Below are 27,820 nucleotides of genomic sequence, written 5' to 3' on the forward strand. Positions count from 1 at the left end.
TGACGTTTTATATTTGGTGAAGAATATTAAAATAGGGTCCTAGGATAAGAAGTTCCCCTAAAACTAATAAATTTGGAATCACAAAATCCAAATCGGGCCCATCCAAATAGTGAATAAATAGATGCCTAGGGTGAGTGAGTCACAAGCACATGAGCTGTAAGAGGTTGAATTCAAGAGAACAGATCAGGCAATGCTGCTTAATACCATCACATGATCTGCCCCGAGGCCCTGTATTTCATTTAATAAAGAGTGGGGCACAGCAGAGCCCAGAAGAACACTCTGCTCTCCGCGGATGGGGCCAGAGGAGTTCAAAGTTAAATCCTGATTGCCTGGGCCTATGAGAATTCAACATGGAATGTCTCTACTGTGTCCTGGGATTTGTGTTTCTGGCTGCAAGACTGCCACTTGATGCGGCCAAACGTGAGTAATTCTGTTTCTCTTTAACCCCTCCTCTGACTGTTGGCTAAGTGGTGGGTAATAACATCTTCTGAGCTGAGCAGGACTGAAGCTCCCCAGGAAGTATTCACGGATTCATCCATTTCTTTGGCAAACCATCAGAAATGTTGAAACTACTGCATCCTCCAACGGCGTGGAAGAGAAAACCACGCAGCCTCACGCAGCTCTTTTTCCATGGCCAATTCCATCTGTGCTGTTGTCAGACAATGGTTGGAGGAGGGAGGATGGTCCCTGTCCCTAGAATAAAGTAACCCTGCCAATGAAACTTAATCTGGCTTTCATTCAACACCCCTTAGATGAAATGGGGACCCAAATCTGGAGACAGGCTCTCTCACGCCCCATCCCAGAAACTTTGCTGAACTTTCTCTGCACACCTGCAGGAGCTTGCTGCCCCTACAGTGAGGTTACTGAGAGAGGGGCTGACATCTGCTTCTCTACCCTAGTTATGCTTTAGAGATGGGGGCAGTGTGTGTGCCTGTGTGTGTGGTACTGGGGATTGAACCCAGGAGCCCTTTACCATGGAGCTATAAATCCAGTCCTTCTTATTTTTATTTTGAGACAGTCTTGCTAAATTGCTGGAACTGGCCTCAAACTTGAGATTCTCCTGCCTCCCCCTCCCTACTAACTGGGATCACAGGTGTGCTCCACCGAGCCAGCAAGACTGGGCGATTATAACAATGCTGATGCCACACAATGAAATCAGCGTCTTTAGGAGTCAGCATATCTTCACTTAGAAACCTCTCTTGCACCTCGGCCAGGGCTGGGAACCACCTGAGGTAGTGTGCCCACTTGTTTAGTACAATGAATGAGTGGCCTTGTTCCTCCGGAAAGAGCAAGCGTGCAAAGAATGAAAGTGAACCACGCCTCACTCAGAAGGTCCACTCCACCCTGCTCCAATAGAGGAGTGACATTCTAGGGGTCCGGTTCCTCCAGACAGCTCCACCGGAGTCTCCAAAGGATGGAGGGGTTGAGCAGAGGGCAACCCCAGAAGCGGCACCTGCCTGGTGCCCCCTGTGTGTAGTCACTATGCTGGCTGCTTGGTTTGTGTCACTTGAGGGATGCCCACGACCACCTCCCTGCAGCACCGTCCTCCGCCTGCACACAGGTGCTCTTTCCTGCTGAGGGGCGGATCCTGGACACCCTGCCCAGAGCGCCTGTGCACACCCTCATTTCTCTGCTCCCCGTGGCAGGAGGGCAATGTCCTTTCTTTTGAGGTTGTCCAGGCAGAGTTGGGTCCCGGGCTGGGTGTGTGGGATCCAGAGAAGAAGGGGAGCATCTGCAACCCCGCGCGGAGTACGGAGAGAAGGGGAGGGAAGCGGCGCCAGAGGCGGAGGCGGGGACCCGGGGCGTCCGGGAGGGAATCTCTGCCTCGCTTTTGACCAGGGAGTTCAAACACAAGGATCTCGGCCGGCTGGGGCCAGGCGACACTAACCAGGTGTTTGGCGCCTCGGAAGAGCGCCGGGAAACTGAGGTTATGTTTGTCCCGCTTCCTAGAGGAGGAGAGAGACCACAGAGAGGGCAAGGAATTCGCCCCAGGCCACACAGCTGGTAGGAGGAAGGGGAAGGAAGTCAGCCATCTCAACCGCTGTCCTTCCTGCCAGGGCTTCGAGAACAGACTTGGGTGCGCTGCCAGTGGGGCTGAGCCGAGAGTGACTTAGCTTCACTGAGTTTTCATTTCCTTTTTCCAAACTGGTGATAGAGTTCTTGTAAGATCAGATCTAACAAAAGGTGCTTGACTAGGAGACACACAGGGTGGACACTCTTCTCCCCCGCAGACCTGCATCCCGCCCTCAGTGGACCTTCCAGGACAGACTCCCTGGGAATCTGCAGTCCTGGGAGATGGAGATGTGGGCACAGACAGGTCAGCGGGAGCCCCTGCCCCGATTCCAGCTGTGCGTAATAAAACAGATTAAGCAGAGGATGAATTTGGGCTGTGTTACAAACCCAGACATTCCTGGGTTCATCATGCCCTAGACTAAATATATCAGCCCAAATAAATAAGGGTCGATAGCATTTAGCAGCGTGTCAAACACCAGGGACTCTTTGCCATTTTGCAATCATAGCCCTGACAATCACAAATCTGTTCTTTGCAATCTGCCTTTTTAAAAATGCAGAGAAGTTGTTGACAGAGTAGGTAAAAAGCAGCCCCAGACACCCGCTCTCTGCGTGTGGTCAGAGTAGGGAGTGGGAAGTATGGAGGGGAAGCCCAGCCCAGCCCGGCGCGCAGTGCCGCTCCAGTGCACCTTCTGCCGGTGTCTTCGCCACACACACTCTTTGCTTCCTGTTAGAGCGTGCATCCGGTTCGTTTATCTTATTTTCAGATCCAACCTTTCCTTTCGAAGTAACTGTAAATTCACGTGCAATTCTAAGAAATACTAGATCTCATTGTACCCTTCACCCAGTTTGCTCCAATAGTGAGAGAAAGTGAATCCTGGGATCACAACGGAAGTATTGACATCAGTCAATATACAGAACCATTCATCACCACACGTATCCTCGTGCCCTTTTATAGCCAAATCCACTCCCCCCCTCCACCCCTTTCCAGGCCCTGGCAATCACAAATCCATTCTCCATTTTTATAATTTGTTTATTTCTGGAATGCACACAAATAGAATCATACTGTATGTAACCTTTTGGCGCTGGCTCTTCTTTAACTCAATATAGTTCCCTGAAAATTTATTGAAGTTGCTGCATCCATAGTTTGTTCCTAGCTGGGCACGATGGCCCAGGCCTATCATCCCAGCAGATAGGGAGGCTGAGGCAGGAGGATTGCAGGTTCGAAGCCAGCCTCAGCAGCTTAGCAAGGCCCTAAGCAACTCGGGAAGAACCTGTCTCTAAATAAAATACAAAAGGGGCCGGGAATGTGGTTCAGAGGTTAAGCACCCCCGGGTTCAATCCCTGCTACCAAAAAAAAAAAGTTTGTTCCTTTTTCCTGTTGAGTAGTATCCCGTGGTCTGTAGGTACCAGAGCTTGCTGAACCATTCACCCACTGAAGGACATTTGGGTTATTGCACTTGAGGCTACTCTGAGTAAAGCTGCTGTGACTTTTCACATACAGACTTTGTTATGAACCCAAGTTCCATTTCCCTGGGATGCCTGTCAAAGTCCAGTCGATTGGTTGTACAGCAGCTGAGTGGTGAGTTTTACAAGACTTCAAGACAGAGCAGCTCTACCGTTTTCTATCGCCACCAGCAGTGGATGAGTGGCCCCACCTCTTCAGCCACATTACTCTTTATTTTGGTCAGACTGATAGATCTACAGGGATATTTCATTGTGGTTTTAATGGGCATTTCCCTCCTGACTAATGATGTTGGATATCTTGCCGTGTGAATACTTGTCATCTGTATATATTCTTTGTTGATGTATCCATTCATGTCTTTTAGTCATTTTCTAATTGAATTGGTTGTTTTATTCCATGTCAAATTTTGAGCATTTTTTATATATGGGCTACTACTCCTTTGTTGGAAATGTGGTATGCAAATAATTTCTCCTAGTCTGTAGCTGTTCTTTTTATCCTCTTACATAGACTTTGACAGAGCAAAAACGTTTTGTTTTAATAAGGCCCAATGTATCAGTATTTCCTTTTATGGTTTACACCTTTAGTATCAAGTCCGAATTCTGGTCTAGCCCTGAATCCTGAAGATTTTCGTCTCTGCTTATTACTTTTTCTCCCAGCACCTTTTGTTGAAAAGTCCATCCTTTTTCCACTGGATAATTTCTAAATCTTTGTCAAAAATCAGTCGGCCATACTCGGGCAGGCCTATTTCTGGGCCCCCTATTCATTTCCACTGACCTATGTGTCCATACCTTGACACTCTTCTTTTATGTTTATATTTTTCCTTGACTTCTAACATTGAAAATCAGAGGAGAAATCTGTGTTTTGATTATATTTCTGGAAACCCTAGGTTTCTCTCAGGATCTGAGGAAGAAGAAGACTCTTTGAAATAGAAAGAACTCATCCTGAGGATGAAAAGATGTGAATCTTCATTTCACTACATTAAAGATGGCCCTAGGTGAATCATATCAGTCTCTAGGCCTGACTTTATTCATCTGTAAAGGGAAAAAGTTTGAGCTAACAAGTCTTAGTTCATTCCTTGTGACTCAAAAGTGAATCTCCCATTATAAACATTTATTGATAAACATGAATTTCCTGTCCTCACTCAGTATCTGTTTCCAAATAAGAATAATCACAGCCCATTTGGGTTTTGTCTGATTTGAAGGCCCAGAGAAAACAAGTGGCCTGAGATCAGACAGCCTGTTTAGTAGCAGAACCAAGGCTAGAACCTACGTGCCATGACCCCTAGTTCAATGTCCTTCCTCACTCCAGCTGCCTTCCTGTTAAGAGGCGACAACAAGATGTTTCTTCCTCCTGCTGGTTAAGAAGAACAAAAGAGCCAGACACAGTGACACATGCCTGTAATCCCAGCAACTCAGGAGGCAGGAAGATGGGAAGTTTGAAACCAACCTCATCAACTTGGAAAGCCCTGTCTTAAAGAAAAAATAAAAATAACTGGGGATGTAGCTCAGTAGGAGAGCACCCCTGGGTTCAATCCCCAGCATCATCAAAAAAAAAAAAAAAAAAAAGGAAAGATTAGAGGTCAGTAGCAGCAGACCTTCAATATGGCTTCTCTGAGCACCCACTAAATACCACACCTGGAAAAGGTGATAGACCTTTTCCAGGGCTTAAGAAAAAAAGACAGAGTTTTGGGCCTCCAAGAGTTTGAGGCCAGGTCAAGGCACAGGACTGTATTAATTGATGAGAGAATATTTTTTAGAAGTCTATGATTAGGGACTGACTAAAGGTTGCAGCTAATTGGCATTTGGCCATGAATACGGATGAGGCTAAGTAAGACACTTATCTTCTGCAATCAGTTCGTAGGTGGACAGGACCAGAGCAACAGTTCAATATTGTTAGGCAGGACTCTGGTGCTTTTCTGCTTTCCACTCTGACACTCTTGACTTGATGATTATTTCCTTAGATTTGTGTCCTCATAGTTCAAAATGGCTGTCAGAGCTCCAGGCATCACTGCCATCTCCAAAATCAATTCTGAAAGGAAATATATGGAGTTCATTCTCTCATGTCTCTTTTTATAAAAGAGGGAACTTTTTCCTAGAAGCTCTCAATAGATTTCCTCTTTGCTTTCATTGCAGAGGATTTAATCATCTTCTTCTGCCCAAACTGTAAGGAATGCTGGGAAAGTGTCTGAAATTTTGATTTGTTGTAGCAGAGCCTCTGCTAGTGAGGGAAAAATAGGAGTGTGAGCAGGAAATGGCTGCTGGGTAGCCGATCAACCAACCTGCCACAATCTTCAAAGTAGATACCACATGATCACCAGAGTTGTCAGGCAAGGAAGACATCAACTGGAGAATAGAAAGAATTTTAAGGGCTGGGGATATGGCTTGGTTGGTAGAGTGTTTGCCTTGCAAGCACAAGGCCCTGAGTTCAAATCCTCAGCACTGCAAAAAAAAAAAAAAAAAAAAAAAGAATTTTAAAATAATTATAGTATTATAAACTGCAGGGTAATCACTCAAAACAAAATAAGACAAAGAGATATAGCTAATAAGCCAGTAGTAGAGATAAAATGGAATATAAATAAAATCCTAAAAAGTAGAAGAGAATGAAAAAAGGAAAAAAATAACAGATGGGACAACTAGAAGACAAATAGACTTAAATTGCACAGTATTTATAATTACATTAAATATAAATTATATAAACACTTCAAATATAAGGTCAAGATTTTTCAGACTAGATTTACAATAATTGAGCTAACTGTATGATGTCTACAAGAAACCCATTTCAAACGAAAATGCACATAGGTTAAAAAGAAAAGAAAGCATACATCAGTTAAACACTAAGCATTAACATCAAAATATTCTTCAGAACAAAGACTATTACTAGGGTAAAGAATTAATTTCTAATGAGAAAAAGATCAGTTCATCAAGAATACTAAACACTTCTAAATGCATACATACCTAACAACAGAGCTTCAAAATACATAAAGCAAAAACTGACAGAACTAGGAGAAAGAAGCAAATTGACCATTCTTCTCTCAGTAATTGAAATAACAAGGAGATAAAAATCAATAAGAAAATAATTTGAAAAACATTATCAATTAGCTTAACATAAGTTACTTTTATGTATTATGTGTGTGGTGCGGGGAATCAAATGCAAGGCCTTGCGTATGCTAAGAAAGCACCCCGCCACTGAGCTATATCCCCAGCCCCAAATATAATTATACAAGTGCATATGGAACATTCACCAAGACAGATTATATTCTGGGCTATAAAAAAATTGTTTCACAGCATGATCTCCAGCGCTAGTATGCGTCTCTTGGAATCCTGGAGGCATTCTTGAGTCTAACTTTCCTTAGCCAAGAGTGTCGTTCAGACTGGAAAAAGATGCAAAAACTGGTCTGGAGAACACTGGCATCAGAGTTTCCTAAGCATATTGTACCAAATCCAAATGTTCAGAAGCTATAAGAAGCCAAGAGATGGCCAAGAAATACTGGCTTTCAAAACAGTTTTTGATTCATTTAAAGTACATAAAAGAGATAGGTTCCAAATGCTGTATGCAAGTTATTTCCAGTAAACTTATTTTTTAAAAAGCACCCTCTATTTACTTGGCATGTTGGATATATTATGGATGTGCTTTCCAACAGTATGAAATGAGATCTTCTTTAGCCATTGTTACATAAGGACTACATGAGAAATGGAATAGACAAAATAATTTGTTTTTCAAATGTCCACATAGGATTTCATGATGTGCTGGGCAATGAAAGATACCCTGGCTATCTGCGAGAACACAGCCAATTAAATGGCTGGTCTTCCGATGAAAATGACTGGAATGAAAGACTCTATCCCATGTGGAAGAGGGGAGATGCAAGGTGGAAAAACTCCTGGAAAGGTAAGCCACGTAAAACCCCAGCAACTGAAATTCCTGCCTTCGGCGAGTCTTGTAGATAGAGAGCCTTTTAGGTCACACGGTTCATGTTTCTGTGAGTGACAGGGCTGTAGCTTCTAAGTTCATGGCACCCGGATTTGACGATCTTTCCTTTATCCCAACAGTTTCACTTCCTAGGCTGCTTTCTAATCTTAGAAATTTCCAAGTTTACAACACTCAGAATGTTTTGGAGAGTAAGCAGGTTTAGCTTAGCCAATGTGACTTCATCATCTCAAAAGTGTGGTTCATCAGAAAGCCAGTATCTTTCTACATAGATAAATAACAAGTCCTTCGGTCATTGGGTATCAAGATGAAAAAAATATGAACTTTTAACATTTGTCTCTTCAGTCCCACTGAGCAGATATTTTTATCCTCGTAAGTAAATATTCTGTGGTTAGAAAATTCTTTAACTAGTCTGATTTTTGTTTTGTTTTGTTCTAGAATGTTGTACTCTGAAAGCTAAAGTAAGGAATCCAGAAAATAAATTTAACATATCATAAAGAGACATATGGAGCCAGGAGACACACACTTGTAATCCCAGCTATTCGGGAGGCTGAGGCAGGAGGATTGCAAGTTTGAGGCCATCCTGGGCAACATAGCAGGACCCCATCTCAAAAATTTTAAAAAGTCCAAATAGATAGATGGATCCTCTGGTCCTTATTCATTGATTAAACTTTACTTTAAATGTTCATTAATGAAAGAAGAGATCTGGATTGGTGAGCTCCATTTCTTTTGCTCTAGGAGGCCGTGTGCAGGTGGTCCTGACCAGTGACTCTCCAGCACTCGTGGGCTCAAACATGACGTTCGCAGTGAACCTGGTGTTCCCCAGATGCCAAAAGGAAGATGCCAATGGCAACATCGTCTATGAGAAGAACTGCAGAAATGGTAAGAAGGCAGTAGTTCTCCTAAACTACCCAAGACCCATGTCTAAACCTGACTGCTCACAGGTGCTTCTGAAAGGGCAAAGCTGCCGCTCCTGTCCCTGTTCCCCTCCTCCTTGAACTGGATGACTGGAGGGACAGTGTGCTCCTGCCTGGCCCCTTCATCAGATCAACAGCAGCCAAACCAACTTCAGCCTGCCGGTGGCTATGCTCCTTGGAACTTTCTTTAAAACTACGCTGCCCCCGCCACTTTTTCTTAGCGTCCAGTTGAATGGACAGAGAATACCTCGTTGATTTTCAGATTTTGCTTTTATTGCTTGGAACTTTTTCGGCAATCAAAATTGCCAATTTGACAGACGTTTGCTGATAACTTTACTTTCCGCTGATCAGTATTTCTCAAGCAAATGCTGTGTGACTAAAATGTATATATTTGGCTCTTCGAGAGATAAGCTCTTTGTACATGTTAAAGAGCACAGACACATCAAGGAAAACTATCTTTTCAAAATTGTACATTCTAAAAAGAAAAAAAAACAGCTAATTACTGATATTCTTCAATCAGTGCTAAAGCTTTTCAATGCCTTATAATCTGATTTTATGATTTAGAACTTTTATTAAACTGTTGATGGGTTCATGCCTTATTATTTTTTACCCTTCCCCATGGGGAAAACATTGAATTCTGTATGGAAATGACTTAATATTTAATGTGTTAAGTAATACCTTGTAGTGTTTTCTTATGTTTCTTCTTTTTTAAAAAAGCTGATTCTTATGAAGTTCTCTAATGACGATCTAGTCCTCTGAGCACTTTTATGGGAAATAATCCTTATGAAAATGCTTATAACTATCCAGCATCACTAAAAAAAAAAAAAACTAGAGATCTTTGCAGAAATGACCAGGAGTAAGGGAAGAAAGTACTAGATGATTCTGAGACACATATTGTTTCAGAAAACAAGAGAGCTCACAGACCAAGCAGGTTATGTCAAAAGGAACTAGGAGCCCTCTCAAGGAGCTTCCATTGGCCATGTTTAGGAAAATTTAAATATGAAAAGCAATAACAACTAATATATTAATAAATAAAAAGGCTTTTCAAGGGTTGGGAATGTAGCTGAGTGGTAGAGAATTTGCCTAGCATGCATGAGACTCTGAGTACTGAGTATCATCCCCAGAACAGCAAAGAAAAGGACTTTTCAAAATTATCAGTGACAAATGAAAGAGAGCAAAGGGACTGTTCTAGATGAAAATGTATTGAACATTGCTTGTTTAAAATGGAAATTACCAAACATGCAGAGAGGTTGAAAGCATCCAGATAGTCTCCACCTACCGTCAACGATCTAAAATTTTTGCTGTATTTGCTTTTCTCTGTAAGTTTATATTTATATCCACATAGGTATAGATATAGAGATTAATTTATTGTCTCAAAACAAAAAATAAAAAGGGCTGGGATGTAGCTCAGTGCCCCTGGATTCAACACCCAGGACAGAGGGGAGGGGAGAGAAAATGTAATAAAATATTTAACTCAGAGATGAGCATTGGCTATTGGGAACTCAGATGACAATTGTGGCTTGTTTCTTTCTCTGTTAAGATTCTGGCTTGTCTCCTGACCCGTATGTTTACAACTGGACGACCTCATCAGAGGACAGTGACTGGGAAAGTGGCACTGGCCAAAGCCAGCACAACGTGTTTCCTGATGGGAAGCCTTTCCCTCACCACCACGGATGGAAGAAATGGAATTTTGTCTACGTCTTTCACACACTTGGTTGGAATTTTACTCTTAGCCTCTTCTTTGCCTTTTAAAAACCTTTTAACCTTCACACTAGGTGTGGGGCACATGTCTGTAATCCCAGTGACTTGGGAGGCTGAGGCAGGAGGATTGTAATTTTGAGGCCAGTCTCAGCAATTTAGTGAGACCTTGTCTCAAAATAAAAATAAAAAAACACTGGAGATGTAGCTCAGTGGTAGCCACCACCCCCACACCCTAGGATGAATTCCCAGTACTGAAAATAATAATAGTATTAATAATAACAAGAAAACTTTAATCTTCTCTTTTCTTATATTAAAATTGAAATTAATTATAACAACAAAACTTAAACAGCAGTCACTCTCTTAATCTCCTTAGTTTGGATAGACAGTAAGAGAGGAAAAATAAAATCCTGGTTGACCTTGCCAAATCTCCAGGACACCAAAGAGTTAAAGTAAGAAAAGAAGAAAAAATAGATCCAGTCTCTTTTTTCAAAACAAGTCACTCAACTGTTTAGTCTAAAATAGTAAGATGAAAAAAACATACTAACATTTATTCATGTGGATGGCACATGGATGGGCATTTGTCTACTTATTCTTTAATCTTTAATGTTCTCAAATGTATTTTGAAGAATTAAAGAAATGTATGCTTGTGAGGAAAATTTGGGAAATGCAGAAAAGCACAAAAGAAAAATACACATCATGCACTTAACATGATGGTGTTTTCAATACTAATATTTCCTTTCTGTTTGTTGTACCTAGAATTGAACCTAGGGTCTTGCACATGCAAGGCAAGCCTTGAGCTACATCCCCAGCTCTTTTTTATTGTATTTTGAGACAGGGTCTTGCTAAATTGCAAAGGTTGGCCTTGAACTTGCAATCTTCCTGCCTCAGCCTCCTGGGATTACAGCCATGCTCCATAGGACCCTGGCAATATTAATATGTCTTTTGTTTTGTTTTGTTTTGTTTTTTTGTACCAGGGATTGAACCCAGGGGGCACTTAACCACTGAGCCACATCCCCAGCCCTCTATGTCCCAAGATCAGAATGTATACCTGTTTTTGCTTACTATCATGAGCTATCATGAGCTATTATCATTAAAAATTTCTATTTATATTATCTGAATGACTGCATAACATTCCATTATGTAGAAATAATATAATCCGATTACTGTTCTTCCTTGACATAGCCTACCCTCTTTTTGAAAACCATAAATGGTGTTCACTTTGCTTTATTTATGGAGAAGTGAATAGTCTAGGAGAAGCAAATTTAGGTTATTATTAGCAAGACTGCCAAATTTTTTAATTTAAAATGTCACCAGAGGACTGATGATGTAACTCAGTGGTAGAGTGCTGTTAGCATGTGCAAGATCCTGGGTTTGATCCCCAGTACCATAAAAAAAAAAAAAAAGCTTACCAGGTGAGTGTTTGTAAACTATTTCAAACAGCTTCCACATCACTAAATGTTTCATCTTTCCTCATAAATTAGGGAATGCTCCTTTTTCTTCAAGGAACTTGTTTATACATCAAAAAAAAAAAAAAAACATACTTATTGAACAAAGTACAGAATGTCAAATATTATGCCCATCAATGGCTTTAAAGCTGACTTTTTTTTTTTTAAATGCCATCTTGGTCCTGTCAGTCAACTCACCAAACATGATTTCCTTGACCCCGTCACTCCCACAACAGAGTTCTGACTGTTTACATGGAGTCACTTAGGTTCAACACCACTCCTGACACCCTTGAGCCTGATTAAGGTTAAGTTCCTTTAACTTAACCAGTCTTTACTTAACAATGTCTTTACTTAAAATCAGGCTTCAAAAAAACAAGAATCAGGCTTCAACCTAGACATTGCTGTTTTTCTAATGAGACTCCCTTGAATTTCCATCCTCTACTGAGGTCTTCGAGTTTAGTGATCGTCTCTTCAACTAAGCTTGGTCACATCTCTCAGGGCTGGGGCTGACATTTTCCACTTGTAAAACTATTCCCCCAAGAAACCCCGCTTTCTGCACAACCTCCAGCAGAACTGCCCCTCCCTCTCAAGGAGAAGGGGTATTCTAAACCACACCCCCTCAGGAGCCCGGTGGGTTTTTCTCACACATTTTATCACAACTATCCATCTTACAACACCTCGTCAATGCCAGGTCTGTGCCGGACACCAGGATCCAATGAGAAAAGTCCTTGAACTCTGAAGGAAAGGAATGGCTTTCACCTGCCAATGGCACTTAGTTTTAGGGAGGCTGAAGAAAGAAAAGGAATAATTCAAAGTGCCCTGGAAATGTAGTGTACGGAACCTCCATTCCTGCTTCTCTCTACATCTTTCTCTCATCACTTACTTGATTTTTATATAGTGATAGTGATACAAGTATTATCAGAAAGTGGAGGATTTCTGTCCCCCTTTTTTTAAAAACATCAACTTAACAATATAGTTGTCATATTGTCACCAAATGGAGTTCAATTTTTGGATAGATAACTTTTTAACTCCCCTGGACACCTCACTGTGACAGTAAATGCATTTTCTCTAGGGAAAAAAATGTGTATGTCAAGTGCCAAATCACCTCACTTATATAAAGTATTTACTGGTAAACTAAGGGCTGACGGTATTATCCCACTAAATAGCTGTTCGCATTTTAACCAGCTACACCCAGTTCCGAGTATGCAGCTGTGGGTGTGCTCCGTAAAGCCTTACACGGAAAGGAGCACTAGCTTCCTTCCTGAGCAGCTCTCTCTTCCGGCCCGATCTTCCCTCCTCAGGGCAATCTCTAAATGGCAATCACTGGTCTTTCAGAATCACCTTCTACAGTGATCGTGTGATGTTGCTGATAACTAAGAACTTCCATCCTCTTGTAGGTCAGTACTTCCAGAAATTGGGCCGATGTTCAGTGAGAGTTTCTATAAACACAACCAACATGACAGTTGGCACCCAAGTCATGGAAGTGACTGTCTACAGAAGACATGGCAGGACATACATTCCCATTGCACAGGTTAAAGATGTGTACGTGGTAACAGGTGCGTGGTCTGGATTCTGAGAATGGGGCTTTTGGTTTTACTGACATTTGGGGGTTAAGAAAGAACACCAAGTGTTCTGGGTTAGGTTATGATTCAAGCTTAATTATGTTGTATCCCATCTGTTTTCCAGAATAATGTGGGAAAACTCTAAAAAAGGCAGCATGATGCCAAGTTACCCCTAATTTTAATTTCTTAATCTTTGAAAAGCCTTGCTGTGGTCCTCCACTTGAGATAAAGCCTGGTGTATCCCTTCTTCTTTGTGATGTTTCCTGCAGATCAGATTCCTGTATTTGTGACCATGTCCCAGAGAAATGACCGAAATTCATCAGACGAAACCTTCCTCAGAGACCTTCCCATTAAGTTTGATGTCCTCATTCACGATCCCAGTCACTTCCTCAATAAGTCTGCCATTAACTACAAGTGGAACTTTGGGGATAACACTGGCTTGTTTGTTTCCAATAATCACACTCTGAATCACACGTATGTGCTCAACGGAACCTTCAACCTTAACCTCACTGTGCAGGCGACTGTGCCAGGACCTTGCCCTCCACCTTCACCCAGACCTCCAAGACCAACCTCTTCTTTAGGTAAGCATCTTATGGGTGATCTTAGAGGGAGATTTTTTTTTTAAATTTTTTAAGGATTTTCAGCTTTTTTTTTTAAACTTTATTTAGTTTTGTATGTGGTGCTGAGGATCGAGCCCAGTGTGCCTCATGCATACTAGCCAAGCACTCCACCACTGAGCCACAATCGCAGACCTAACATTGTCTTTATTTGTTACTTTTAGCTATATATGACAGTAGAGTGTACTTTGACATATTATACATACATGGAGTATAACTTATTCTAATTAGGATCCCATTCTTGCAGTTATACATGATGAGGAGTTCCGCTGGTTGTGTATGAACATAGAAAAGTATGTCTGCTTCATTCTACTATCTTTCCTACTCTGGAGAGACATTCTTTAATGGCTAAAAAATATTCATCTATGTCATACACACACACACACATACCATATGTGTGGTGCTGGGAATCAAACCCAGGGTTATACCGTTAAATCCCTGCTTAAGTTAAGGGGCTGGGGCAGTTCAGTGGTGGAGTGCTTGCCATGCATGAGCAAGACCCTGGATTCAACCATCAGCACCATAAAAATAAACAAATGCCTTTTGAAAGAGTTGTGTAGAGACTGCAACGATTCCACTTTGTACCTGTTGGATTTTTTAATCCAAATTATCACCATCTAAAAGAGCAAGGAAGAAAGGAAAATGTGTTGAAAGTCACTTTGCAGGTCGAACTTGATGGCGTATACTCGGCTCCTTGACTCTCCTAACTGGCACTGTCCCTGGCTAAGTGCCTGCCACATTTTTGTTTACCTCTCATTTTCCACAGCTTTGAGAAGACACTCTTAAAATTTGGGCCTCCTCCATTTTCCTTCTGCCCCCTCCCATAGTTCTGATCCCACACCTGTTCTCTTCCCCTACCCCATCCACCTTATCCAGTGTCCCATGAAAACATCACTGTACTTGAAAGCAACTTCCAAATGGCTTAAGGAAGAATGATGCTTGAGGGGTTTCTGGACTAGCAAGCCTGAGCCACTGCAGTCATTACAATTGCTCTGGATATAAGGCAGGTTAATCAAACATTAATAGTCTGTGAAGACATTCAAGAAGTTCTTCAGAGTCCACTGTGGAGAGCACTGGCTTCCACTCGTTCCCTACCGCCCGTGGCCATCACCACCCTTCCCCACCATCACCTTCCCCGCTGGGCTTGTTTGTTCATCTTAGCACCCAAGCTGACATTCTCTCAGTGGTCACAAGAGGGCGCCATGACCAAACCCCCAGGAACACTGATGCCTGCCTGTGCTTCCTGTCCGTGTTTGCACCAAAACACCTGTTGATTATAAATAACAAACGGTTCAAGTGTAAGTAATAAAGTGATATCTTGTTAAATCAAAACCATCTAAGGCTGGGGTTGTAGCTCAGTGGTAGAGCACCTGCCTAGCATGCATGAGGCCCTCAGTTCAATTCCCACTGCCAAATATACATAAGTCAAGACACTATATGGTATTAATACTGAATTTGATTGTTTTTTAAAATGTTTTACATTACAAAATTAATGTATGTTCTATAGTTAAAATCAAACAAATGACAAAGAAGTCTAGAGTAAAAAGTAAAAGTCCCTATTCACATTAACTCTGTTGATGTTGGAAGTGGGGCTTTTTGGTTTGGTTTGGTTTGGCTTTTTTTGTTTGTTTGCCTTACCAGGGATTGAACTGAGAGGTGCTCTACCACTGAGCTACATTCCCAGTCCTTTATTATTTTTTGTTTAGAGACAGGGTCCCTCAAACTTGCCATCCTCCTGCCTCAGCCTCCCAAGTCGCTGGAATTACTGGTGTGTGTCAATGCATCCAGGGACTGTTTCTTTCCAGATCTTTTTCTAAGCATTTACAAACATACTTTATATATACATGTAGGTTTATTATTTTGGTTTTTATGTAAGTGGATTCATGATAGATAAGCAAGCTATAAATATGATGAATATATATATATTTATACAGTTTGGTTTTTTTTTAAATGGACAACTTCATAGATATCTTTCCATTATCAGCAAATGTAAATCTATCTCACTTTATTCAATGACTACATAGTGTTCCACAGGATGTAGATACTATTGTTCGTTCTCTCTCTCTCTCTCTCTCTCTCTCTCTCTCTCTCTCTCTCTCTCTTATATTTGAGATTTGCAAAAGAAAGATTTATTACAGATAAATTACTTTAGACATTATGGCCAATGTTTTAGGGCAGCCAGTATGACTTTTTTCAGGGGTGGGGGACCTGGCCCATTGTTCCTGTTTTTTTAAAATTGTCTTTTCTAACTAGTTATACATGACACCAGAATGCATTTTGATTCATTGTACACAAATGGGGTACAACTTTTCATTTCTCTAGTTGTACACAATGTAGAGTCACACCATTCGTGGAATCATACATGTACATAGGGTAATGATGTCTGTCTCATTCCACCATCTTTCCTCCCCCTGCCCCCTCCCCTCCCCTCATTTCCCTCTGCACAATCCAACATTCCTCCATTTTTCCCTTACCCCCTCTCCCCCCTTATATATCAGCATCCACTTATCAGAGAAAACATTTGACCTTTGGCGGTTTGTTCTCTTTTTGATGAGTGATTAGGTTAATCCTAATTACAATTACAAATACAACTGTGCTGAACTACTTTAGATATATAGTTTTTTTTTTTAACCAGGGATTGAACCCAGGAGCGATAAACCACTGAGCCACGCCAAGCCCTCCCCTCCCCCATACATATTTACTTAGAGACAGGGTTTCCCTGAGTTGCTTAAGGCCTTGCTGAATCACTGAGGCTGCCTTTACACTCGCAATTCTGCTGCATCAACCTCCCACCACATCCAACTTTCATCCCAGCATTTCTGTAGGAGAACCAATTTGTTTATCCGTGAGTACTGATGGTCTTCCTTACAAATAAGGAGAACAGGTGTGAAATTCTGCTATCATTTTTCCTAAGTCAGACCATAAGACAGAAACTGGTAAACCTTATAAGTTAGTTAAGTTTTATTATGAAGGGAAGCTGCCTGATTGGTTTTTATCTATAGGTGTTTAATCAACCCCAAAAATGCCTTGAAGTTGTGCGGGGAGGGAAGAATGGGGCTAACTAACAGATATTAAAATGGATGGGTCTTGGGGAAGGTCATCAAATCTTCCTAAGAGTCCCTAGTCTAGCTTCCTGACATGTAAGGATGAAACTGGTTGGGTGATAATAGGAGTCAGTCCATGGCTTTTAAAAGGGGTCTTTTCTTCTAGGATTTGGGGTATAGCTCAGTGATAGTGGTACAGGTCTAACATGCGTAAGTCTTTGTATTCAATCCCAAACACCACAAATAAATAAATGATTAAATGGAATCTTCTTTAGAGAACAATTCCAACTATGTATTATTATCTGGCCAAAAATGATGTACTCCCTGCTTTAGCAAGAGGCTTCATAATAAAGAACAACCAAAAACAGAAACCAAGTACAGCCATAGGCCTGAGGTAGTTGCAGAATTGAAGAGGTGATGAAGTTAACTTATCAAATCACGGGAGAGATGGGTCACAGAATGCTCTTTCCTTAGCTGATAGTGCTATTGTTCATTTTTCAGACTTTTTTTTTTTTTTTTTTTTTTTTTTTGGTACTAGGGATTGAACCCAGGGATGTTTAACCACAAAGCCACATCCCCAGCCCTTTTCTATATTTTATATTGTGACAGGGCCTTGATAAATTGCTGAGGCTGGCTTTGAACTCACAATTCTCCTGCCTCAGCCTCCTGAGCTGCTGGGATTAGAGGTGTGCACCACTGCACCTGACTTTTGTGAAAAATCTGGAAAAAAAAAAAAAAAAACTTGTAAGACTGATGCTGATCAGTCTTACCATGTGTATGATCTATGTATTAGGATATATATATATATATATATGTATGTATGTATCAGGATATATACCATAACACATATCCTGATATATATTTATATCATGTAAGACTTTCTACTTACATAAAGAAACAAGACCTTTCCCACCCATTCCACCATTCTGTGGGCAACAGGGACAAAACTACTAAATTAAGGATAGTTTGCCTTCTTTTCCATCTTTTAAAGTATTTATTTCTTTCCATTAGCCCTTTAATCATACCTTGATTTTATAGATAGATTATCTACAAAACTCCATATGCATTTTATAAACATTCTACCTAAGGTCGCATTACTGAATTTTATTATTTGAGCTTTTTTTAGAAGTTTTGTTTTAAAATATGACAGGTCATGGTTCTAGGCTCTAAATTCTACCAGTCAAGAACTTCAAAAGAAAGAATTCTATAGTTTTCTGGGGAAGAACTAGTGATCTTAATGTCCTGCACAAACGAATCTATTTCTGCAAAGCGCAGCAGTCTAATCTTAGGAGAGACTGACTATCCTGTAGTCACTTCCAAATGAACACTGTGAAACTCAAGGGACATTCCCAAGAGCCAGTGACAGCCTGTCCTGATAAACTACTACAGAGTCAGGACCTTTCTGAGATCTGCTAAGCAGCGTTTCCCAACCTGTCATGGAGTACTAGTTTCTGGAAATGTTCTGAGAACAGCTCTGAGACATCCCTTCCAGGCATGGGAGAGTCACAGGTCATGTCACCTGCAGTCGCAGAAGCCCTGAAGAAATCTCCCAACCGGCTTCATCCTTACTAGACAAGGATCTCTTAGGAAGTTTTGATGCCCTTCCCCAAGGCCCATGAATTTCAATGCCTGTTGAAACTAAAGAGAAGGGCTGGGGATGTGGCTCAGGGGTTCAAGGCCCAGCACCATAAATAAATAAACACATACATACATACATTAGGGATATATATTCATATCATATTTCCTTTCTAGTCTTCATCTTGTTGAAGGAGCAGCAGCACCTTTTAAACTGTAACTCTTAGGGCATTAGAGTCCTTGCTCTAATTACACTCAACACTTACTCATGTCTTATATTTGCTCCTGTTTTCCTTCCCATGATGTTCATCACAGTACGATTCTTGGAATGTATCCTTTGGACCTGTGAGCCATCCAAACAGAGAGAAAAGTACCTTGTTCCATATTATTCGAACTAGGAAACTGATATTTAAGTACTTCCTGTGGGGCAGCCATATGAGAAGCAGGTTTTATATACCTTATCTCATTTAAGTTTCATGGTTTGACCCTGGGAGGCCCGTAATTATTACTCCTGTTTTACAGATGAGCAGATATAGGCAAAGGTAAGTTAATCTATGTGAGTATGGTCTCGAACAACTAAAAGTGAGGGGAGCTGGAATTTGAGCCCAGAATTTTGGAGCCTGCCTCCAAAAATTTAAATATGACTTCATCTATCATGGCCTGCTTCATTTCACCATGATTCTGTGTGATCACACATTTTAACATGGCCTCAACTTTTCATTTGCTTTCTGTGTTTAAACAAGATCTGGGATTATGTTGGGGATGGGGGTATAATTCAGTGATAGAGGGCTTGCCTGGCATAGGCAAGAATTTGGGGTTCCAACCCCAGCACTACCAAAAAAGGGGTGTGAGGATTATATTTATTTACATAATTTAACAATTATAATGCCTTATAGCCCTCACAGCTGTACGAATCTTTACACATTTAGTTCAAATTTCTGCATCATTTAAGTATGGAATTCTTGATTTTTTTTTTCAAAATAGCAGATAGATAAATATTTTAATTTTGGTTATATCATGTACATCTGTTACTTTCTTAGCAACTGCTTTAAAATCTTATTATTCAAACACTCCAGTGCCTGCTGGTGACAACTCCCTGGAGATGAGCAAGATTCCTGATGAAAACTGCCAGATTAACAGATACGGCCACTTTAAAGCCACCCTCACCATTGTAGGTAAGACTGAAGTCCAGTGGGGAAGGATTTCAGAGCCTACTGAGCTCACCCATTTGCTTTGATGGCTCTAGAACGGGTAGAGGTGGGGATTAGGGACAGCCCACTCTGTCCAAGGTAATGCCACCGGTACATGAGCAAATGCTCTCCTAGTTTCCAGATTCCCTCCTGCCCTCCTCAGCCTTCTTTAGACATTCTGTGGAAGTGAGCTCTCTGTGAAGCCCACGTCCCAAGGAGTTGCCCTGTATCTGAACCTCACGTGTGCATCCCAGTAATCTGAATGAATAGGGGAGAGTGAAGGATGGAGTTTCCACAGCTCCCACTCTCTTCCCCTAGCTACTTTTCACAATGTCACCCTTCTTAGGTGAAAAAAGGGGTTTAAATAGGCCACCACACATGGCTGTGCACCTTGGACACTGCTTCCAAGGCATCCAGCAAAGTAGACAGGTAGAGACCAAAGCCCAGCCTGTGCATCCTGGGCTAAGCCACCTCTGCTTGGGAGGAACTGGCCTCACCCTGACTTAGGGCTGCATCAGCGCAGGGGTCACAGGACCAGGGGTCACCTTTATCTGAAACATATACTCAGAGAGGTTGTGCTTTCTAATAGGTTCTAGAAATAAGAATCTAGATTGGACAGAAGAACAGTTCATTGTGACTTTGGAAATGCTTCATGGACATGCATCCAAAACTGTGAGGGTAGATGCCCAGATCTGATGTGTTTCTATTGGCAAGAAGACTGTCTCTATTTTTTCTTTCCTTCCTTCCTTCCTTCCTTCCTCCCTCCCTTCCTCCCTCCCTCCCTCCCTATCTTCCTTCCTTCCTTCCTTCTCATTTGCTAAGGAGTGTTCCTTAGTCCATTCAGGCTTCTATAGTAGAGTACCATACACTGGGTGGCTTATGTATTTCTCACAGTTCTGGAAGCTGGAAGTCCAAGATCAAAGCACTGGCAGATTTGGTGTCTGGTGAAGGCCCACTTCATGGAGGCCATCTTCTTGTTTCCTCATATGGCAGAAGGGGCAAAGGAACTCTCTGAGGTTTCTCTATAAGGGCACTAATCCCATCACCTACCTAAGGCCTTGCCTCCTAAGACCTCCTCCTTGATTAGGATTTCAACATAAGAAGTTGAGGGGACACCAACAGTCTACAGCAGGGTGGTTTGGTTTTGCTTTGGTTTTGTATTTTGATGTGTTTTCCTGTGGTGGTTGTTTTTCTAGAGGGAATCCTAGAGGTTAACATCATCCAAATAGCAGGTGCCCCGATGCCCAAGCCAAAACCTGACAACTCCCTGATGGACTTTGTAGTGACCTGCAGAGGGACGTAAGTATATGTCTCTATTGGAAGAATGGGTCAGAACAAAGACCCTGGGTCTGAGCAAAGGTCTGGACCACCAATAATTCCAAGTTAATTTAAACTACTATTTATTGTTGGGCACAGTGTCACACGCCTATAATCTCAGCGATTTAGAAGACTGAGGCAGAAGTATCACAAGTTCAAGGCCAGCCTGGACAATTTAGCAATACCCTGTTTCAAAATTTTTTTAAAAATTCATATATATATTTAAAAAGATGGGGAATACCCCTGGATTATTCAATCCCCAGTACTGAAAAATAAATAAATAAATAAATTCTTATTTATTAGAAACCCAGATGAGGAAGGACTTAAAAGGGCCATAGAAGGTGCTCTTAAGCACATACTTAGTTTGTTGAGAACAGAGAAATGCTCATTACCTTTAACTGTTGAATAATAATGCAACAGTTGAATTATTGAAACACACCCATATTTTTATAGTAGTTGAATAATAATTATGACAACTAATTGAACACTATTCATGCTCTCAGTGCCTTACATCTTCTTCCCTTATTGAATCCTCACAACAATCCCCAGTCTCCCTGTTTGACGGGAGATGTATGAGGCACACAGTGATCACAGAGATCACCACAGATCCATGGCTGGCACCTGGCAGAGCTGACTCACAGGCCAGAGGTCTGGCTCAGAGGTGACCTTCAGCTCTCTGGGGCCCCTCTGAGTGAGCAGAAACCAATGTGGAACTGTCATGTGATAATTCTCTCCATATAATTTACAAAGCTTTTTCTAACAATTTAATTTCCTATGATTTAGCCATGACTATATACAATAAGCTAACTGTAAATAAATAGATAAGTATATCAATTAAATATATATTGATAAATCAACTAATATACACGAGTATAAATTATTTTAAAATATGGGTGTGTTTCAATATATAAAGTAATCAAGAGAATGGAATAGTATAAAGATGGGACCTCATTTGAAAGGAAGGAATATAACTAAGACGGTCTCTGGCTTGGGGAGATGAGCAGAATGAGCTGTCTGTGTGACCTTGGCCTAGTTATTTCCCCTCACCTGTTACACTGGGATAATATTACTTTCTTCATGAGCCCATCCAGAGGGACAAGCAAGATCACGTCATGTATCTAAACCCGGCACCTTGCACATAGCAAATCCTGCATAGCGTGTTACTGGATCAAGACAGGGCCCACTCTGACATCGAAATATCTTTGCCTAACACTTGGGCCATGGGCATCTTCAGACTTTCTGGGGAGCCAGAATGCAGAGGGAATGGATGGGGTTTCACACATTTTCCACAGTCCCTGGCCTTGGGAGATATCATCTCTTCCTCCTCTGTCCTCTGAACCTCACTTTCCGGAAAATGCAGAGGAAATGGTAGCTCATCCCCAGGTTTATTCAAGAGTAAATCAGGCATGACAATTCAACATCATACGATTTGGGTAAGAACTTGGTGGAGTTCAACTTTGTGGAAACATAATGATTTTTTCCCCTATAACAAACTGACATCATATTCCTCTCTCCACCCTCTGTGATCTGTGTATCCTCCCCCACACCTCCCACATCACAGCATCCCCACAGAGGTCTGCACTGTCATTTCTGACCCCACCTGCCAGATTGTCCAGAACGTGGTCTGCAGCCCTGTAGACGCGGAGGAGACCTGCCTGCTGACTGTGAGAAGAGCCTTCAGTCGGTCTGGGACATACTGTGTAAACTTCACTCTGGGTGATGACACAAGTCTGGCCCTCACAAGCACCCTAATCTCCATCCCTGGCAAAGGTGAGGTGTATTTAATGGTGCTAGGAGTGTTTCACGCTGTAAGTAAAGTGTCCAATAGTAAAGCCATCGGGGGCTTTGCTGCCAATGTTTAATTTTGTTTCAGTGCAAAATTTATTGAGCTCTGGTTAATAAGGGTTTGAGAACTGGCATTAAAATCCAACCACAGAGCTACTTAGGGAAGTGATGAGAGAAAGAGAGACTATGAAACAGTGGCCAAAGAAAAGCCTTTTGATGAAAAAAATCAGCTGTGACCACGGATGAGTAATAACAGAATATGATCACTGTACGCTTGAATAGATTTGCATGTGGAGAGGAAAATATAAAGGCTAGGATCAAAAAGTCACAATGTTTTCCAGTGAAATGATAACAAAGGCTGAGGTCATGTTTCTAGGAGGGTCAACCTGGGCACAGAAATGAAGCCAAGAGAACAAGAAACCTGGTGGACCCCCGATTCCCTCCTGACTTGCCACGTGTCCTTTCTTTCCCTTCCCCAAGTCTACCAAGCATTACACTGACAGTAACACACCAACTTGCCTGCTCTTCAGATGTTTGCTAGAAAAACTACTCTTGGCCCTCTTCATTCTTAAAGAGGTAAAATGTCAACAAATTAGACTAAAGAATTACATTAGACATTTGCATTTACTGGTGGCATCTACTTCCCCCAGTGCCCAAACTCGTGCCCTACCTGGTGGCCCTCACTGAGTATCAGTTGGAGCTGACTTTGTTGTCTGACTTCTTTATGTCTTAGAAGAAGTACGATCTGGGGGAATGGAAGGGAAAGAGTAATGTGTACACGGTGCAGTAATTTTACTCCTTAATTTGAGTAGGGTCAGGTACAATCTAATGACTAGTTCATTGCATCTCCTTTGGATAAGTTAAAATGTACTTACATCTTCATTCATTAATCATAGAAAGGGCAGCTTTAACCCCACTGAAAGAAAAGTCTAAGAAATCATACATAAATAGCCATGTGTCTCTTGATGAAAGGGACACGTTTTGAGAAATTCACTGTTGGGCAATTTCATCATTGTGGGAACATCCGGCAATGCACTCACACAGACCTAGGTGGCAGCAGTCAATCCCTCCATGCGACCTCTTGATACCATCAAGCGATGTGGCTAAAACAGACGAATGAGGCGCTGTCAGCATACAGGACATACTGATCCGTGGTAAACTTTTTTTTAAGTAGAAGGCATACACTCTAAAATAACAACAGAAAGCATAATGTAGACATATATAAACTAGTAGCATAATTATTGTCATTATCATTATCAAATATTATGTGCTGTATATAATCATGTGTGCTAAACGTTTATACAGCTGGCCAGACAGCAGCCTTGTCTGCACCAGCATCACCACGGATTGTGAGTAATACTTTGCACTATGACATTATGATACCTACAATGTCACTTGGTGACAGAAATTTTCAGCTCCATTGGAGTTTCATGGGACCACCACTGTATCCGTGGTTCATTTTTGACCAAAATGTTATGCAGACATTTATTGGTAGTTGGTATGAATTATTGTTAGTGAGATCCAAGGTGCAGATTGAACAAAGAACAAAGATACAAGGTTGTCCTGCTTCCTGCAGGGTAGGAGGGTTGGAATCTGGGTAAAGAGTTGGGAAGGGCCAGGACAGAACTGAAGCAGCCAGAACCTCTGCATCTGAGTGACTGGACTTTCAATGCAGTCACCTCTGGGAGCTCCTGAGGGTGTCCCTCTAGGGCTGCCACAGCTCCAAGCATCTTAGAACTACCTCTAGAATCAGAACTACCTCTCGATCTACTAGGCTTCCTCAGCGCTGGCAGACTGCTGCTCTCTTATGTGGATTGTATGTTTAGATATTAGTTTTCCTTTAATTACTCTTGTAATGAGAGATCACCCTAGTTGTGACTTGAGCCATTTTCAAAAGCAGAGTAAAGGGGACAGGTGATACCTAGCATGTGTGAAGCTCTGGGCTTTATCCCCAGCACTAAAAGAAAATAAACAAAGGAAGTTCAGGAGAAAAAAATTTAATCCAGTGGATATTACAACTTGATAATTAGAATTTCAGAATCATATTATCAGAAATAAATCATGGTTAAAAAGCGAATTCATGGACTTTTGGCCAAAATTATTTTTATTGATTGATCCAATGAACATTCATAGGGCACCTGCAATTATTTCAGCAAATAATTATTAAGCATTACTTCAGAACCAGCACAGTTCTCTGCACGAGATAAAATTCTAGATACAGGAGCAAGACCAAAAAAGGTCCCTGATTTTCTTAGCCGTGAAAAATGTTACAAAACAAAAAATTTAGACATGACATTTAACCATTTATTTAAGCACAGAATCGAGCAACACTTGGAACCAGAAAACGCTGAGAGAACTCCACCACTGAGGGTTTGGGGTTTTTGGCACTGGGGCTTATTATTATTAAGCATTGGATATTGAATCCAGGGGGGCTTTACCATGAGCCACATCCCCAGTCCTTTTTACTTTTTATTTGAGGCTAAGTTGTTGAGGCTGGGCCTCTGCCCCAATCTCCTGATTTGCTGGAATTACAGGCAGGCACAGTGGCCCCCCCAGTAAACAGTGAGCTTTTTTGCAGTGCTGGAGATTGAACTCAGGGTCTCCCGCAAGCTAGGCAAGTACCCTAGTACTGACTCACATCCGGGGCCCAGCAGTGAGCTTTCATAGGCCAACCAGGAAGCTGAGCAGAAAAATCACCTGCAGTTCTTTAGAGGGGCCTGTGATTGACTACAACGGGGCAGTTGGTTACATTCTCCTAAATGAGGTTTCTGTGATTTGGCTTACCCTCTGAGCTTCCTTTTGTTAAGTGGGCACTCAGAATACTTGAACAGCCTCAGGCCAGTAGCCTTTTCCTTATCAAAGACAGTCAAACAAATAATCAAGAGGGTATTGTGAAGAAAATAAAGCCAAGTCAGGCAATGGAGAGTGATGAGCATGGAGGAGGGAAGGGAAGGCAGAGGGGGATTCTCTAAATCTGGAGGTGAGAAGATGTCCTGCCTACCCAGGGGCACCCTCTGGGTTAGGGGCCTCCTCTGAGAGGGACCCGAATCACAAGGGTCCCTGTCAAACCTCACAGTCCACCATCAGGGTCTGGTTGTATTCTGTGTACTGGGGCAGCTGCAGGCAGGTTAGGAGCATGGCCTGGTTGATGCCTTTAGGTCACATGTTAGAAAAGAAATATATGTAAAGAAATAATGGCAGCACAGTGCTCAGGAAGAGGTCAAGCGGAGTAGCTTCAGCTCACCTGGGAGGCAGTCTGTATGAGGGAACTTGAGATAAGCCATGTCCTGACATGGGACATGGAGGTTTTAAAGGGTGTCGAGAATAAAGTCAACTCCCAGGATTTTGAACACAGCCTGAGGGTAGATAGTGAGAGATGAGGTCAGAGGCAGGAACAGTAGATCACCTGAGCCCTTCACCAGCTGGGTGCTGCCGGCTCAACAGAGACCTGAGTAGGTGTCCCCAGGCCATGACATCGTTCCCTCTGAGCCCTTAACACAGTGTTCCAGACATGCTAACTCATTCTCTAAATGGAAGATAAGCTGACCCGAAGACTATGTATTATTTAATGGAAAAGATTACCAAAAGCCCAAAGGGAGCCATATATCTTCTGTGATAGCTCCCTTCCTCATTTATTTAATGGCATTACAAGTAGCATGTCCTCTAAGTGAAAGATGTAACTAATGTGGTCCTGCTTCTGTTTAAGACACAGCCTCCCCTTTAAGAACAGCAAGTGGTGCCCTGATCTCTGTTGGCTGCCTGGCCATATTTGTCGCTGTGGCCGCCATCTTGGTGTACAAGTAAGTTTTGGGTTCTAATACTTTAAATCTCTATGTTATATTGTCAAAAGTAAATGGCACACTTCTGCACAAATGTGCCATTTCCTTTACTTTTTCCTTTTAAACATTTTGTGTATGAGAAAAAACCTTGCACTGAACCATGAATACCAAATTGACCTGTTAATTTTGCTGTGGTTTTGTTTTAATCCTAAAAGTGCTACCAGATGTTCATAATGTTACATTTATGTAATGTTTAACACATAATCTCAAATCATAGTAGACAGGCACATTTCTCGCATGAAGAGAAATTAACTATTTTCATAAGATATCAATCGTATTATAAGCCAAACATTAAATTAAATTAGCCTTTTTGTACCTGACAAGGAAAAGATTATAGAAAGTAATGTATTTCAGCTAACAATCTGTATTTAACCACTGTCCAACACGTTGTTTTCAGAAAACACAAGGAATACAAACCAATAGAAAATCGCCCTGGGAACATGGTCAAAGGCAGAGGCCTGCGTGTCTTCCTCCACCACACAAAGGAAGGGTTCTTCCGGGGAAACCAGGAGAAGGACCCACTGCTCAAGAACCAACCAGGAACCCTTTAGATCTTCAGTCTAATCTCTGACCGAGAGCCCACCCAGTGCCATCTGTGTAAGCTGCACAGGAGTGGATGACGATTAACTCTTTTTTCCTAAAGATTATTGTAAAAAATATATCGTGATGGGGGGGTGGATTTTTTATAAGTTTCATGATATTTTAGAGAAATGGTAAAACGACTTAGCAGCGCTTCCTTTTATTATTTGCTAGGATTCACATATAATGTCTTAGGTGATTTGTAGAATAGACTATTCATTAGACTCTGACCCAGGTTAACTGGAAGGAGAGCCTGGGCACTTTATAGCTCTCCGTTTAGGTATATGCATAACACCACTGTAGTCCTTGTCTGAAGATCAGGTTTCAAACTAACTGAATTCCATTTTGTTGAATATGCATGAGATCCTGACAGAAGAATGAAATCCAAGACCTTCATATGATGTACATGCTTGTTATACTCAGAAAAAAATAGTAACCTAATAAATAGGTGTGAGTACTATATTTTGATGACAATCTGCCTTGCCCAGCTGAAAGAAGGAATGGTATTCATTCATTTATCCCATGGACATTTATTTAGTGCTTTCTGTATGCCAGATATGACCCTGTACTCAGAGAAATTATATATATACATATATATGTGTATATTATATATATACCGTATATGTACATGTATACACATATATATAAATTTCAGTGCACATATTTGGAATCATGTTATAGTTTTCTAAAGGCAATCCCTAGCTTTCCTACTAGTTTCTCTGTTTAAATGATGTGGATACGTAATCAGTGAGGATTTGATCTCCATTTGTAACTGAAATCATCTGTCATATGTTAGACATGACATTGTTTTTCTCTTTCCTGAAAAATAAATTGTGGGAAGAGACAAAGC

The 27,820-nt window shown here is 41.5% G+C and overlaps 1 protein-coding gene across 1 annotated transcript; it reads left to right on the top strand.

Annotated features, from left to right (window-relative positions):
- Positions 1-226: 226 nt before the first annotated feature.
- GPNMB (glycoprotein nmb) lies at positions 227-27,820 on the top strand. The gene is made up of 11 exons (XM_079150277.1): positions 227-420; positions 7,208-7,360; positions 8,138-8,281; positions 9,857-10,030; positions 12,860-13,018; positions 13,294-13,605; positions 19,337-19,435; positions 20,647-20,749; positions 22,329-22,537; positions 26,259-26,352; positions 26,789-27,820. Exons 1-11 carry the CDS (start codon positions 351-353, stop codon positions 26,940-26,942), a joined length of 1,671 nt encoding a protein of 556 aa, XP_079006403.1. The 5' UTR covers positions 227-350; the 3' UTR covers positions 26,943-27,820.

The sequence above is a fragment of the Sciurus vulgaris genome (genome assembly GCF_902686455.1).
Source record: "Sciurus vulgaris genome assembly, chromosome: 8".
Lineage (NCBI taxonomy): Eukaryota > Metazoa > Chordata > Mammalia > Rodentia > Sciuridae > Sciurus > Sciurus vulgaris.